Source organism: Lathamus discolor, chromosome 14 (genome assembly GCF_037157495.1).
Source record: "Lathamus discolor isolate bLatDis1 chromosome 14, bLatDis1.hap1, whole genome shotgun sequence".
Taxonomy (NCBI): domain Eukaryota; kingdom Metazoa; phylum Chordata; class Aves; order Psittaciformes; family Psittacidae; genus Lathamus; species Lathamus discolor.
The window spans coordinates 12,698,404-12,715,395 of NC_088897.1; the positions used below are offsets into that span (position 1 = coordinate 12,698,404).

Genomic DNA, 16,992 nt, shown 5'->3' on the forward strand with positions numbered 1-16,992 from the left:
AAGAAGCATACACTGAAGCAAAAATCTGATCCAAACCTTACATCCTAGTCAGCAGTTTGTTCTTTTCCACCAGTCTGTCCCATGGCAGGCTAGACCATTTTCTTTCTTTGTATCAGACTGCCTTTATGAGCATGGTAAAGGGCTGTGGCTTAAATCCATCATATGCCAAACGTTTATTTTCTCTCTGTCCTCAGTGGGATTTTATTGCAAGATAGTTTTGTGATTTAGCAGATTTTATTGCTCTTTTTGGGTTTTTTACTTTATTTTTTCTATTGTCATGCTACTGTACATTCAACACTTTTCTGGCAGGCAGAGCAGGGGGAGTGGGAGGTGTAACATTTTGTGATAGGTGAGTTAGTTCCACATGTCTCATGGTAGCTCTGCAAAAGATGTTCCCATTTTCAGAGGTGAGTTACTTACCCTTTTAGTGGGAGGTCATTGCTCCTTAGAAGCAGAATAACTGATTGTGACTTGCATTCTCCCATGCTGCTGGGCTGAGAAAGCACCTGGGGAAAAAAGATACTAGGAATTTGCTTTCTGACTTGTAGCCTGAAGGAAACCAATGCAATGTTACTAGGCTAAGTTCACTAAATAGCATGAAGAATTTGCTCAGCTCAGTAATACGAGCCAGAGCTGTCTCAGCAGCTGTGTCTAGATGGAGGTTTTCAGTGGTTTGCATTAGAACAAAAGCTGGGTTTGTGAAAGCTCTCAGTGTGTTTGGAAACCTGGTTATTTTCGTAAATTTGGGCATGAGGACAGCAGGTGGAACTGCCTGCTAATACCACCTTCCCATTACTGGTCAGTTCTCTGGAGTGCCTGCAGAGGAGCTGACCTCGAGGACCGAGATTTCAGCATGTTCTCCTATTCCTATGCCTCCTCTCCGGCCAGATTTGAGAGGCCTGGTGGCCTTTGTAGCTGGTACATCTGCAGGTTAACTAAAAAACAGGATAAAACAAATGAAATTTTTCATCTTATCCCACCCTGACCTTCCATGACCTCATCACTAGCTGTTACAATGTAAATTACTACAAGGTGCTGGTTTCTGACTGGATGGGATTTGAGTACCTTGTTTGTTACTGTAATTTACATAATGATACAATTAGCAAAACTTGGTATAATCATGGTATGAATCAGGACAGCTTGAAAAATCTGTGAAATGTTGATAATGTCCTCATTATCAACATTTGGTTGGGTCCAACAAAACCATGCTATTATTTACCTCATTAAAACTTTCCAGTAAATAGGAAACTACATAATTTCTTGGTAATCAGTTTCATTTCGGTGCCTAGTTGAATTTCTGTCATTTTCTCTAGAAGGTCATGCTGTCCATTTCTGTCTCCTACAGAGCTTTAGCTCATCATGACAGAGAAGACCCCCACTTATATAACTGCCTGGTATTGAACCTAAACAATAAAGCTGAACCTATGCAGACCCAAAATCCGATTATCTTCCACAGTATACAGTCAGGAAATCTCTTGAAATGCTGCACATACCAGACAGCCCCCTGCATCCCCAGTGTGGGACTACTTTGACTTCAGGCAGGTTTGTTCTTTGGGCAGCACAGTGCTGAAGATCTCTGCACATCAGCAGGGAGCCATCTTGCCCTGGCTCTCCTTTGCCTCACTGTCTTTCTGGTACCTCTGTGCTTCTGGGTGCACACTTTAAAAGCACAGCGGTGTATACGCTAACATTACTGCAGCCTGGACTTCTGGCAATGTAGCAGGGCTCTGAAGAGAGATGAACTGTGCACGTTTTTATGGCTGAATGAAAAGCAAACCTTGTGGGCTGCTGGCGTTTTAGCTGCCGGCCGCACTTCTCTCATCTCTAATACTGCAACTTGAGTCGTGTTTTTCTTTCTTTTTCTCAGCCAAAGTGAAAAGCAGTTTTGAAAGAAGCCCAGCTTTATGATAGAGGGCTACCTTAATAATAGAATAGAGATTGTGATTAAAACAATGCCTGGAATCATAATGTCCAGTTATCTATGGCATTTGTGTGTGTGTGAAGCAAGGAACTATCCTGCAACCTGGCATTTGGTGCATTAGGGAAAAAGCAAACCACCCTCTCCATTTTCTAAAAGTGTATCCTTAGAACAAGATTTTCAAGGGAACAGTACCCAAGTAATCTGATGATAACCAGAGGTTTGGGAACACTGATGAGGAGTCCTGAGTTTCTTGTTTCAGTTCCTCTTGAAGATAAGTATTGTGCTTCACTATCAGGTGGGGTCTCGTGGCCCTGTATAATACTTTTTCATGGCACGAAACTAGTGTTTCTATGGTACGGGTTCTCTCGTGAGCTTAGGTATTAAAGAACTTTCACATGATAACTTTCAGAAGAAAGTGAGTCTTTCAAGCAGACCCTTGGAAACCGCACTAGAAGTGTGTTAATCAGAAGCAGTTTTAAATTGCAGAGACTTCCAGAAAACAATTGCATTTGGTGGAAGTTCAGGGTTTATGGGTGTGTGTTGTTGATGTTGGGTTTGTTTTCTAGTGTTTTGGGTTTTGTTGTATTGTGTTGTTTTGTTTTATACAAGTATTGCATGACTTTAAATCCTTACCTTGAAGAATAATTACCTTTCTTTTAATTACAGAGAAATGTAGCCACAGAAGTTAAATACATTTCTAGTGGCTACAAGAAATTAGAGTGGTAGAATCTGTGCTAGAATTAGCTCTCAGTCCTAATGCAGAAGAGAAGAGAGTGTCTGAAATGTGTTTTGGACTAAATTCAGTGCTTTTAGAATATCTTGGCCAGACCCTGCTTAATCAGTGTTCTTCATGAGATGAAAATCACAGTCTGCTGTTAGGGCCTGGCAAGCTGCCTATGAATATACGTCAAATGCAGTGGAACCACAAGCACAGTGTGAACTCAGAATGCCCCCTCTTTCCCTCCCAAAGTAAACTGACTCATCTATAGCAGTATGTGGTGCATTTATATTCTTCTGACATGCTGGAAGAAACAGAGGAAAATGTGTTTAAATCCAGAAAGCTGTCAGTGAACTACTTTGGTATTACTGTTTAGTACAGTCTTCTCTCATTAACTCCTAAAACTTGCATGGGGTGGAAGGGCTCCCAAACAGCTGACCCCTGTGAGATGAGTAGAATTTTAAGGCTGCAACACCGTAGTCAGCTGAAGTTTTAAATTGCAGATTTCTGGTGCTGAGATTCAGAAGGGTTTAGAAGCCTTGAGAGGGAGGAGGAGGAGATGTTACAGAGGTAGAAGGATTTTCATCTTATCTGGAATTTCATCACTGCTTGTACAAGGGAAGAGCACTTTTGCCCTCCCCAAAGAACTGCCCCCCCATGACTTCAGATGAAGTAACTCCCCTTCAGTGGGATGTTGCAATATGTTGCATTAGCAAAGCACTGTGTTTCTGGGCAATGTCACTTCTTATTTTTCAGATCAGAAGGTTTTCTGAGGAGAAACTGTCTTTTGCTCTGTGCTCTGTTACTCCTATTTAGCATCCTGATAATGGAGCACTGCAGTTACTTCTGGGAGTTTTGCAGGTAGTCACAGAGGTTGTGGAAGAGCTGGATCCTGAAGGACTTTGGAGAACTTTAAAGGCTTAATTCACTTGCCTATGTGTAAGTGCTTAGTGCCATTTAAGGCATACCAGACTATTTAAGATATCCGAATGGGAAGAGCAGAGGTGATGCAGAAACTGAGGTGACCTCTTCTGCTGCTCTCCAGAAAGGTACAGGTGACCAATGGCAACTGTACTACTACTACACACCTCTGTACAGGGACCTGAATCTTGTTCTAAATGTTGCTGTTAGGAATAGAAGAGCCTCTAGTATGCAGGGCTGCAAGAAACCTTGTGTATTGTCCTGTTTGTCCTCAGGATTTCCTGTGGAAACAGATCTTTCTGTCTTGAAACTAGAGGTGTGCCTTTCCTCTATGGTGTCTGCAAAAAGTGAGGCAGCCAAATATTTATGTGATCAATTATGTTTCTTTTCCTTTCAGGTGATTTATATAGAGCCTCTTTAAGAAAACAAAGGTTCCCAGCACAAGGCAGTATTGAAATACACGAGGACAATGAGGTGAGGTTGTTTCCCCAAAACAAGCCGTGCTGATTTCCAAGTAGATATGCAGAAATATTCTCATATTGTATTACAGAATTACCAACCCATTTGGTGGCTTAGTGTGTCTGTCCCTTTTTGTGTAGGTGCACATGCAATCACTAAAAATCATCGCAAGCTTTTTAGACATTACATAATTAATTTAGGTGGAAATATGACCCAGTTCTCTGAAGGTTTTGTGAAGCAGATTCAGCAGCAGTCATGAATTGATAGTAACAGAATTCCTGCTCTTACAGTGTCAGTAGAGAATCTAAACAAGTTGTATTTCTTCCAGTTAACTGCAGAAGGTCCTATGTCCACACATAGGACAGGCAACAGAAATGTCTACTTTTCCATTTTTTAGTAATTCCAATTCTAGAGTCCCACTGAAAATGATGCCAGTTTTGATTGACTTCAGATGTCCTTTTGATTAGCCCTTGAGCCCCTTGTCTCAGTCATGGATCAACTACTGCTGAGAGACATGAATTTCATTCCCTCTGAGTCCTCCTGTGAAGGATACCAGTTAAACCTGTCCGAAAGATGTTTTATGACAGCGACTTGACTTCAGCAGTGTTGACTCACATGAATCTTTCCCTCTGTTCTGAAGCTTTCAGTTCCACCAACCCACCAACTGTGCCACTTATTTACAAGCTGGCATTGGCTGTGGAAGGAGCTACTGTTAGCTTTTAAAGGGAATTAAGTTTCTCTTCTGAATAACTGGAATGGGACCTTGTGGAGAAGGGAACTGTAAATTGGAGCAAAGAAAAGTGGAACCTTAAAAATTCTCATAAGAATTAAGCAGATACAAGGCAGGTCAGTGAAATGCCTTCACAATGAATACTTCTCCTGGATGCTAAAAATCATGGGCTGAACACAGGTAGTGGCTTTATGGAGCAACTTACAATTTTCTCATTTTCAGCCATTTCTCTGTCGCCATTATACAGGTGTTAAAGTTTCCGATTTCTTTCTTATTCATGCCAACATTTCCACCCCTACCCCTCACTAAACTCCAGCCTGAAATGTGTGAATGAGTTTGTTAACTTACCAGCCTTTCTGATTAATGCTATTCCTCTTAAATTTAGAGCAATTCTTCTCCTTTTATATTTACTGTTCAAGACTGTGGCTTTCGTTCCAGATGTTAAGAATAAAGAGTCTGGGACATTGCCTGATCCTCAGAAAATCACCCAATCCAGCAATTCACAACCTTCAGACAGTTACCAGAAATGTTACTGTTATTTTTATGTCTGTGTTCACATTTGGTGAGGAAATAAAATGGTCCAAAGCAAAGAAGAAAATGGCAGTCAAGATTTAAAGCCAAAAGGATCTCCCGATCTCTTAATGTATTACTGAGTTCTTCTTTGAGTGCACATAAATTTCAAGGGGTAAAGATGCAAAAAAAAAAAAAGTGGAGTTGTGAGACATTCAAAATGTTTTTCCAGTCTCAAGTAGGTAATGTCTTGTTTATTCTATGGAGCACACTGATTATTTTCTGTGTTATGCATATATTCTCATATTCATAAATGTATTTGTGAGGTTTATGCATATCAGCAATTAGACATCTTTTACTCTTTCAGTAAATGTGTGGGTAAGTTAGCCCCATTTTTCCTTTTCATCAGAAACTGCTAATCTCAAAAGGCTGAGATAACTCTATTATCTGCTTTAGCTGGATGTTTTCATTGGCAAAGAAATTTGTCTTTTTAGAATCTGTGATGATTTGAGTTAGAAGCTTTCCAGTAAATGCAGCAGCCTCATTCAGGATATACCTAGACAGATGTTTGCTTTGTCTGTGGATGTTGGAATTCTTCTCAATGTATTTAAAATAGCTTTTGATATACACAGAGCTGACCTATAATCTTTGTTGAAACCTATGCCTGTGTTGCAAGGTTTTTCTGGCAAAGCACAGTATGCTCTACCTGGTTAAGACATGCTTGAATTAAATGGAGCACAGGGCATACACACCTCCTGCACACACCCCTAGTGATGCCAAAGATCACAGCGTATGGGGGAAAAAAATCACCGCTAATGTTGACACCAAGTATACCAACACTATCCACAAAAATGCTTCTTCCCGTCTTATTCCCTGTTGGGTTTTTTTTCACAGGAAGGAGTCCAGCATGAGAACTGCAAAACCCATGTGCTAATTTTAATCCTACATGGGGGTAACATCTTAGACACTGGAGGTGGAGACCACAGCAGCAAGCTGGCAGACATTAACACCTTCAGTTCTGTGTTTGAGAAAGTGACCCGAGCCCATTTCCCTGCTGCTTTGGGCCACATTTTAATCAGGCTTGTTCCTTGCCCAGCAATCTGTTCAGCAGCTTTCTCTCTTGTTTCCAAGTAAGTTGATTTGCATCTCCTAATGTTTGGCTTTGCAGTATGGTTTTGAATGGCTTTCTGTGACCTGTCGTTTTCATAATGAAATGTTGCAAATCCTTCTTAATCCTTTGCTTACTGCAAGACTTGGAATGATCTTTCATCCTGTTCTAAGTGAATGTATTTGTTTAAAAAAAATAGAAAAACTAAAAAATGCCTTAGTCGTCGTGGGGGACTTTAATTACCCCGATATTTGCTGGAAGACTCACACAGCCAGTCATTCACAGTCTAGGAGGTTCCTCGAGTGCATTGATGATAATTTCTTAATGCAAATGGTGGACGTACCAACTAGGGGAGCAGCGCTGCTAGATTTAGTACTCGCCAACAAGGAGGGTTTGGTCGAAGTGGTGACGGTCAATGGCAGCCTTGGCTGCAGTGACCATGAGATGGTGGAGTTTAGGATCCTGTGTGGGAGGAATAGAATACCTAGCAAAGCCACAGTTCTGGATTTCCGAAGGGCCAACTTTGGCCTCTTCAGTCAACTGCTAAGGGAAGTCTCATGGGAAAGTGTACTAGGCGGTAAAGGGGCTCAAGATAGTTGGTTAGCATTCAAGGACCGCTTCTTCCAAGCTCAGGATCGGAGCGTCCCAATGAGGAGGAAGTCAAGTAAGGGATCTAGGAGACCGGCGTGGTTAAACAAGGAGCTGCTGGGCAAACTGAAGTGGAAAAGGAGAATCTATGGATTATGGAAGGAGGGGCTGGCCGCTTGGGAGGAATATAGGACAGTTGTTAGAGGATGTAGGGAGGCAATTAGGACAGCTAAGGCCTCCTTGGAACTCAATCTTGCTAGTCGGGTTAAAGACAATAGAAAGGGCTTCTTCAAATACATAGCAAATAAAACTAAAACAAGAGGCAATATAGGCCCACTGCTGAACGAAGTGGGTACCCTGGAGACAGAGGATATAAAGAAGGCAGAGGTGCTGAATGCCTTCTTTGCCTCTGTCTTTACTCCTGCAGACTCTCCCCGAGGGCCCCGGATTTCTATAGCCCCAGAAGGAGTCAGGACAAAGGAGGAGTTTGCTTTGGTAGATGAGGATTGGGTTAGGGATCAGCTATGCAAACTGGACATCTGTAAATCGATGGGTCCGGATGGAATGCACCCACGGGTGCTGAGGGAGCTGGCGGAGGTCATTGCTAGGCCACTCTCCATCATCTTTGGTAAGTCGTGGGAAACGGGCGAGGTGCCTGAGGATTGGCGGATGGCAAAGGTCACACCAATCTATAAGAAGGGCAAGAAGGAGGACCCGGGTAATTATAGACCGGTCAGCCTTACCTCCATCCCTGGAAAGGTGATGGAACAACTTATTCTTGACTCCATCACTAGGCATATCAAGGATGAGGGGGTCATTAAGAACAGCCAACATGGTTTTATGAGGGGGAAGTCATGTATGACCAACCTTATAGCCTTCTATGAGGAAGTGACTAGGTGGAGGGATGATGGTAGAGCGGTAGATGTAGTTTTTCTTGATTTCAGTAAGGCATTTGATACTGTCTCCCACAGCATCCTCATAGATAAGCTAAGGAAGTGTGGGCTTGACGATCAAGTAGTGAGGTGGATCGAGAACTGGTTGAAAGGAAGAAGGCAGAGAGTTGTGGTCAATGGCGCAGAATCTAGCTGGAGGTCTGTGACTAGTGGAGTTCCCCAGGGGTCGGTGCTGGGACCGGTGCTGTTTAATATTTTCATCAATGACCTGGATGAGGGAACTGAGTGCACCATCAGCAAGTTTGCTGATGACACAAAACTGGGAGGAGTGGCTGACACACCAGAGGACTGTGCTGCCATTCAGCGAGACCTGGACAGGCTGGAGAGTTGGGCGGGGAGAAACTTGATGAAATTTAACAAGGGCAAGTGTAGAGTCTTGCATCTGGGGAAGAACAACCCCATGTACCAGTACAGGTTGGGGGTTGACCTGCTGGAAAGTAGTGAAGGGGAAAGGGACCTGGGGGTCCTGGTGGATAGGAGGATGACCATGAGCCAGCAATGTGCTCTTGTGGCCAAGAAGGCAAATGGCATCTTAGGGTGCATTAGAAAGGGAGTGGTTAGTAGGTCAAGAGAGGTTCTCCTCCCCCTCTACTCAGCCTTGGTGAGGCCGCATCTGGAATATTGCGTCCAGTTCTGGGCCCCTCTGTTCAAGGAGGACAGGGAATTGCTTGAAGGAGTCCAGCGCAGAGCCACAAAGATGATTAAGGGAGTGGAACATCTCCCTTATGAGGAGAGGCTGAGGGAGCTGGGTCTCTTTAGCTTGGAGAAGAGGAGACTGAGGGGTGACCTCATCAATGTTTACAAATATGTGAAGGGTGGGTGTCAGGATGATGGAGCTAGGCTTTTTTCAGTGATATCCAGTGATAGGACAAGGGGCAATGGGTGTAAACTGGAACATAGGAAGTTCCACGTTAACATCAGGAAGAACTTCTTTACTGTAAGAGTGACAGAGCACTGGAACAGGTTGCCCAGGGGGGTTGTGGAGTCTCCTACACTGGAGATATTCAAGGCCCGCCTGGACAAGTTCCTGTGTGATGTACTGTAGGTTACCCTGCTCTTGCAGGGGGGTTGGACTAGATGATCTTTTTAGGTCCCTTCCAACCCTTGGGATTCTGTGATTCTGTGATTCTGAAAATACCAATCAAACAAACCAAAACCACCACCATTAGAAAGAACAACTACAAAACCCCACCAAACCCCTTGGTGCACTGCAGACTGGTGTCCATGTGTGTCCAATAGAACAAAAATATCCAGAAGAAATCTGCGCAGAAGGAACTGTGATAACTGTTAACTTTCCACACCCTCCCATTCCACCCCCAGCGTGACCCCAAAAAATCAGTAGTTAATTTCTATCTTATTTTAAAATTGAAACATAGCTAGATCTGCCTGTGGATGTGCCAGCTGACATTTGTCTATCTTATTTCATCTGTTCATTAGTTGGCCATTATAAGGGCAGGATGTTATAGAAAACCCTCCTGATAGTTTTAATGCTTTCTGGTTTAGAAACAAAAATGGCATACTGCTAACATTGTTTTAGGAATAAAGTGGAGGTTGTGAAGCACTGCTGAGAAACTTGGACCAATTTTGATAAATTTTGCTTTGCACTGGAAATTGAGAACAGAAATAAATGTCTAAAACAAGACTGATTTAAGGTGGTTCTTGGTTAAAGAGCATCATTCATCTATAAGAATGCCATATACAGAAGTGTCTTACGTGCGCTACAAATAGTGCATCTTTAGGAAACAAAGCTTTTGGCTAATGAAAGTTTCAGTTCACAGGACAACTAGGGTTTGGTCATGTGCATAGTGAGAGGGTCCGTTCACTTTGATGGAATTTCCTGTCAGAGCAGATCCATTTGATAACTGATGTTAATGGAGGTGGCACTCACAAGATTGTCCTTACTAACACGAGAGATGAGTGGTTTGTTTTAAGCAATTTGGTATTTCACTTACATAACAGTAGATAGATCCCATCTCAGAGCTTTTAGGGAGCGACTGGGAGGGAACACTGTGCATTAGATACTGGATCAGCTCCCTATTAATGAAGAGCACTAGACAAGAATACCTCAAACATCTTGTCATTGATAAAATGAATACATTTCTCAACTAGCATAACTCTGCAAACTTAAACGACGCTGAGCTGTAATATGGTTATGCTACATGACATTCACATTTACATTTCTAGCTGTCAGGTTCTGTTTCTGTCTAAGATCAGGTTATGCTAGGAAACACTATTTCGTATATGAAGCAAAGATAATGATTTCAATTTAGGAAGCTGCTTATTAACTAAAAAAAAAAAGTTGTGTGGATTTGGAATTTGGGGAGAGTTTGAGGGGAAGTTGTTTTCTGGAGGAGTAGTTAAGAAAATTCTCACAAAAATGGTGTAGCACATGCCTCTTAGTGTCTGCCTTAAAGAGACAGTTCATCAGATCACATTGGCATTAAGTCTAGTGGCTCTCTGAGATTCTTGGTAGTCACTTCTGCATTTGAAAATTGTTTTGTAAAATGTGTTGATAATATTTTGTTACAAAAATAAGTACTATGAAATACTAAATGCAACTTTCAGAGCTAGAGTACTTAGCAGCTGCATCTCCAAGACCTGCTTAGTCTAGTATTTCATAGAATCGTAGAGTCATTTCAGTTGGAAAAGACCTTTAAGTTCATTGAGTCCAACTGTTAACCCAGCACTGTCAAGTTCACCACTGAACCATGTCCCAAAGTGCCACATCTTCTTGTCTTTTAAATCCCTCCAGGGATGGTGGCTCTGCTCTCGAACATAACTGCCTGGCTTACTGTGCAGCAACAGTGATAGGTTCTGAAGTTCTCCTGTGCATGTTGATGTGAAAGCTGTTGTCACCTTGTGGAAGCATTATTACTATTAATTTTAACAATTATAGAAGATGTATGGCACTTGGAGCACTCTTTTTGGCAATGCTGTGAGATGTGAAAAATTACATGTAGCAACTCATTCAGGACAGGAAACATGGGGGGTTTTTATTTATTTGGGGAAATGTGATTTTATTTATTTACTTGGGGATCAGGAGATATGGATAGTAACAAATTTCCTGTTTGACTGTAATGAGAAACCAGTCTGGCAGTGTCTCACTTCTGTTCAGCAACTTGTTGAACAGAAACAAGGCTAAAGTGATATAAAGAGGATTTTTTCTGTCATTAACCAAAGGCCTTACGTAAAGTCTGAGAAAGAAACAGGAAGATTTCTGCTGTCTGGATTGTGCCTCTAGCCTGGGTTATATAAAAAAAAAGCTCAAGGGATGTAGGAGTAAGAATGTACTGTGATTAAGGCATGTTCCTGGAAAGCTGGAGTGGAAACAGCTGTTCTGAGACTTTACTGTGGCAACTGAGTATCTGCAGAAGAGTTGAGGAGACCTACAAGCCCGTTTTGGACCATGAGATGCAGGAATGGTGACACTTGCTGTCCAGATGACAGAGAGGAGAGATGGGGAATATATTACAGTTCTGAAATACTAGGTGGATTTAAAGCTGTGACAAGCGTATAGGAAGAAAAGGTGGGAGGGTGCAGACCAGGCTGTGGAAGGTGTGCCTGATTGTTCCCAACAACAGAGAATACACAGAAGCAACTGGGAAAGGAGGTGTGAGTATGTCCAAGTCACTGCTCTGTAAAGCAAGAGGACTGATTGCAGAAGAGGAAATTAAGCATCAAAGAGTGCTTGGGAGGTCATTCTTGCCCATTTGGAACATTGATTAACACAGTTCTCGGTAGGGCCTCTTAGGTACCCTGTAATACAGTGGCTGCAGGCCTCAACTATCGGGCCTCTACTCTGCTCTTGTGAGACCTCACCTGGAGCACTGTGTGCAGTTCTGGTGTCCTCAACACAAAAAGGACATGGAACTGCTGGAACAAGTCCAGAGGAGGCCACGAGGATGATCAGGGGCTGCAGCACCTCCCGTATGAAGACAGGCTGAGGAAGTTGGGGCTGTTCAGCCTGGAGAAGAGAAGGCTGCGTGGGGACCCCGTAGCAGCCTTCCAGTACCTGAAGGGGGCTATAGGGATGCTGGGGAGGGTCTCTTCATCAGGGACTGCAGTGACAGGACAAGGGGTAACGGGTTCAAACTGAAACAGGGGAAGTTTAGATTGGATCTAAGGAGGAAATTCTTTCCTGTTAGGGTGGTGAGGCCCTGGAATCGGTTGCCCAGGAAGGTTGTGAGTGCTCCATCCCTGGCAGTGTTCAAGGCCAGGCTGGACGTAGCCTTGTGTGGGGTGATTTAGTGTGAGATGTCCCTGCCCATGGCAGGGGTGTTGAACTAGATGATCTTGAGGTCCTTTCCAACCCTAACTATTCTATGATTCTATGATTCCCTGCTCTCACATTTTGGCAGCTTTGTGCCAGCAGCTTTCATAGCTAGAACTCCAGGATGCAGTTGTGGAACACAGACTTGTGGTAAACATTCCATTTAGCATACTGTGGGGAAGAAGTGAGTTTTGTAATTCCCATAATGTTTCACAGAGGGTGAGCCAGATGACGAAGCAGCAGTACAAGATTTTTTGCTTGGTTTGAATGTATCCTCTGTTTTCTGTATGTGTAGGCACAGTGTGTGCCAAGGTAGTGCAGCCTTCTGTTTGAATTCTGCTGTGTTCATGTGCTGAGTTCTTTTCTTCATAGGGACTCCACCAGGACTTTTCGTCTGAATCCACCTATGCCATTCTCCTCCCTGCATTGCAAATAGTGGCTTAAAGGAAAGGGATCTTTCAGTGCAAAATCACTCCATCTCATAAATATTTCATATTTTTTAATCCAGTCTGCTCCCATCTACTCCCATCACTTTCAGTTTCTTGTATCTCTCATATCAATCAGAAAGACACTGTTTATGCGACCTGTGTAAATTTATAATGCTTGACTGATTTCCCTTCACACTTCTTTGTCTTTGCGGCTGAGGATAGAAAAGGGTTAAAACTGAGGCACATTCTTTTTCCAGCTAGATGACTTGCGAGCCATCTCCTTCCGTTTCAGGGAGAAAATATACCAAAGTGGATCAACTGTTAGGCTTTTTATAGCTTTCATATAGTCTTAATCTGGTTTGATGAGCATACATTGATTCACACCTCAGAGGAGAGCTCCTAAATTACAGTATTAGCCAAACAGGAAAACAGTAATTGCAAAATAGGGTGAGGAGAGAACAAGAGAGAGAAGGAAGAAAAGGCCAAAACAAAAGCTACATTTAGGAAGCAAGCACTGAAATAGGAAAGTAAGCATCTGAATAACCAAATGAGATGAAAGTGTTGTTGGATGAGTTTTGGAATGCTCAGCCCCTTGCCTGCTCCTTATGCAGTGGTGGGTCCTGCAATGGAAGCTCTTGGGGTTGCATTTTCCTAATCAATTTTTAAAATACTTTTATAATTTAATTAGAAAGAGTATGGAGATGTTCAATCATTATGATCTGTGTATTTTCTATTCCTTGCTTACCTTTTATCCTGAAAGTGGAAGTGGTAAATGCATATTCTGGTATTCAGAAACAGCAATAGCAGGTCCCTGGGACTGCCAGCGTGGAGTGCAGGTAGCTAAACCGTAACGTCAAAAACAGTTGTATGACAGTTATCCAAATAAGTACTACCACAGGAGTTGGTCTCCCCTCTGCTCTTTCTTCTCACCTCTGCCATGGTCAGGGACTTCTGGCCTGAGCAAGTTTTGAGGAGAGATCAGTGTTTTGTCTTGATCTGCATCTAGCCAGATGCTTTCTGCATTCAGAATATGCTTTTATTCCCTTGTTCCTCCTTTCCTGCCTCCTCCCCCATGGGTTGAATAACCCCTTTTCCCCATCTCCATGGTGCGATCTCCCTGCTGGCAGATGCCACTGTCCCATCAATTACCTCTTCCCTGGGAGCCAGGTTTATTCTTACCCAGCATGGATGACCAGTTCTGTCTTGCAGCTTGGTCATTTGCCCCCTTTTCTCAGGGAGGCGTTAGGTTCTAAAACTGGTGACCTCATCTTACACACTCTTACACTGAGTGATTTCAGCTCCTTCCTTCTGATTTCCCTTTCCATCTCCAGCCTTTCAAGTGTGGGTGTTTCCAAGCTTGTGCTTTGGGAAGGGCCTCCCTCAGTGTCCTGACAGTACATCAAGATAAGACAGGCTTCTCAGCTCCAGCAATGGTATTTTACCTATTAGCTTCAGCACTAATCCTTAGTATGTCCCCTAATATAAACAACTTCATCTCTTCCATACAGTCTTTCAGTGGTCTGGAGCTTTCTTCCTTTTGTGTTGTGTCTACAGTAACAGCAGATGCCTGTGTGGTTGCAGCCTTTGCAATAAAATATATTAAATACATTGGAATTGAAGAATCCAGGCTCTCATTTCTAAGCCAGTTAACTGTGATGGGTTGTCTAGACAATAATTGCTCATTTTGATCTATATTTGTTTACCTACAAAAAATAAATAGCTGTTAGCTTGGGTTTTATCCCCACTGACTGTTTTGTGTTGTTGTGAATATTGTTTGCATTTTACTTCTATTGTGAAAACATATGCATTCACTTAATTTTTTTCCTTTTGTGTTTCTCCCTTTCCCTTTCTGAGGTGTTATCTGCCAGTTGTTATAGTAAGTGAGGCCTTTTTATGTAGTTTTCTAAGGTTCATTTTTCATTTTTGAGAGTTAGTATTCGTAACTACATCTCTGTGCACTTGAGTGATCTGATCAGCTGGCAAAATGAAGCTGTTTTTGTTGGTACATTGACATAGCTTAGCAGAGCACCTGAGCTCCAGGACATAGAAGCTGTTACACTACTTTGGATGAAAAATGGCAGATCACTGGAGTGCTTCAGCAAGAGGCAAATGTGGAAATGGTCAGTGGGGCTCAGGACGTGAACACAGACCAGCTTCCATACATGAGCACTGCAAGTCTTCTGTTCTTCCATTACCCCGTTAATAGTCTCAAGGATGCAGGTTTTAGAAAACACATAGACTAATTCTGTTTCAGGCAGCTTGCTTTTTAATACTGTGATAGCTCACCAAGTTCCCAAAGCAAGTGAATGCAAAATAGCATTGAAGTTGCCTGCCTGCACCTTTGGATAAACCTTTGATAAGCTGAATACTTTTTTGATAAGCTGATTTTCCTTTAATCTCTAAAGGACAGTCAACTTACTGTAAGAGATTCTGGCACACACTAAAGTGCCTTGCATCTTTGGCTCTCTGTGAATTGTTTTCCCCACTCATCAATAAAAATCAGTCAAAACACAACTGGCAGATTTACCTGGAAACTTGCAGGGTACACTGAAATAAAGCTTACAACCTATCAAATTTAAGCCTGCATTTTCAGTCTAGCCACCCCTTTTGCAAAGTGTTACTATGCAAACGTATACATATGATATACGTATGATATACAAACATACATATGATTTGTGTGCAGCTTTGTTCCATCTTTTTGAAAAGACACTGAGAAAAATGTTTTTATATGCTTTTGAAAAATAAATCTATTACACTTGTGTTCTAGGAAGCAATATTCCATTGTGATGATTGGATCCTGATCTTTGATGTTGTAAGTTGTTATATGGGGGAAAAAAAAAAAGCTGAAATGGAATAATCTCTTTGCTCTTCTAAATTATGTCTATTTGTATGTGAGAAAAAGTGCACCAAGTATTCTTAACTACAGAAATGCCTTATAGCATGATCTCATTCACATAAAGCAGTAACCCCTTGATTTTTTTTTTTAAGCAGTTGAATTCTGTGAGAAAATGATTCTTCCTGTATTCACTCATTGTGAACTGCAATAGCCCAACCCATTTCTGTTAATAAGCAACATGTTCATTCTCAAATGCTGTGTGCTGCCTCTTGCATTTTCCCTGATGAGAGCCTGTCCTTCTCTAGCCTAAATCCCTACAGCTATGATGAGAGCTGTCTCAGCAGCAGTGAAGACCACATCCCACTGGCTGCCTTGCCATTGCTGGCTGTTTCATCCCCTCAGTACCAGGATGCAGTTGCCATGGTGATCAGTAGAGCCAATCAAGTTTACAATGAATTTCTCAAATCTACAGATGGGGCTGGTTTTAATGGACAGGTAGGACTGTTTTCTCTCACATCAAAGTAAAATTCCTTCAGAACAAGGCTGGGGGTTTTTAAGCCGTTGTGTTGAAGTCTTTGAGTTATGAGTGTGGGACAATACTGCAAAACATGATGAATGAATGTTAGCATAGGATGATCAATGCAAAATGCCTTCTCAGTGTCCAGCATGAGAAAGACACTTCTGGAATCCCGTGCAGTATCTAACCTGGACTTACTCAGTTGGTAGAAGGTGCTATACCTTCTCCCACAATTAGTTTGACCCCTAAGCTGTTACCAAGTATTGCTATGAATTCTGGTAAATGTGCGAGAGCCTTAGTAGTGCAGTTAAGTGTGATATGCTAAGCAGTGAACAAGCATGCCAGCCCAAGACAAATGATAATGTGTTACAGAGTTTCTCATACACCTGCTATAGCTATCTGCTAGCTGGGACATCTTTGACTAAGAGCACAAGGAATCCTATATTTAGCTATTACTATTTCTTTTTTTGCCTCCACCACAGTAGTAATAGAACAATTGACAGTAAAGAAGTTAAAAAATAGTCTACTTGGTGTGTTTTACAAACCATGTAAATATTTTAAATGGAAAAATCTGCACGACCCATGTATGCTCCACAGAATTTTCACCATCAACAATGACCAGCATTGTTAAAATGGAAGTGAATTCTCTACAGTGCTTTGCTTTGGTCATTGCAAATCTCAACTCTGCCTCTGATTAAGTCCTGTACTTTCAAAATACATGCCATATAACCTGACCCCCACCCTGTGTAAATCTTTCCTTTCATATTTTGGTCTCTTCTGACCATTTATATTGCAAGTTCATTAGAAAAGAGATTGCCTTTCTGGTTTTATAATGTACCTGGCACAAGTTAACTCCATTACCTTAATGCCAATAACAATGAGGATTAGAAGTGGAATGGTATATTGAAGGATATACTATTAATCCTGTACAAAATGTGCTGTTAATTTTATCAAGATTACTTGTATCATATAATTTTCAGTTGTTTGTGGATGTTGTTATGCGGTGGACAAATCTGAAAATCTGAGAATAAAT

General features: G+C 42.0%; 1 protein-coding gene across 9 annotated transcripts in view; it reads left to right on the forward strand.

Annotated features, from left to right (window-relative positions):
• PITPNM3 (PITPNM family member 3) overlaps positions 1-16,992 on the forward strand; it is a 71,157-nt gene that overhangs the window by 20,430 nt on the left and 33,735 nt on the right. For all 9 annotated transcript variants that reach the window (XM_065695201.1, XM_065695202.1, XM_065695204.1 and 6 more), the window contains 3 exons: positions 3,958-4,034; positions 6,154-6,389; positions 15,748-15,937. In XM_065695201.1, coding sequence (XP_065551273.1) covers positions 3,958-4,034; positions 6,154-6,389; positions 15,748-15,937 — 503 coding nt within the window. The remainder of the gene's footprint in view (positions 1-3,957; positions 4,035-6,153; positions 6,390-15,747; positions 15,938-16,992) is intronic.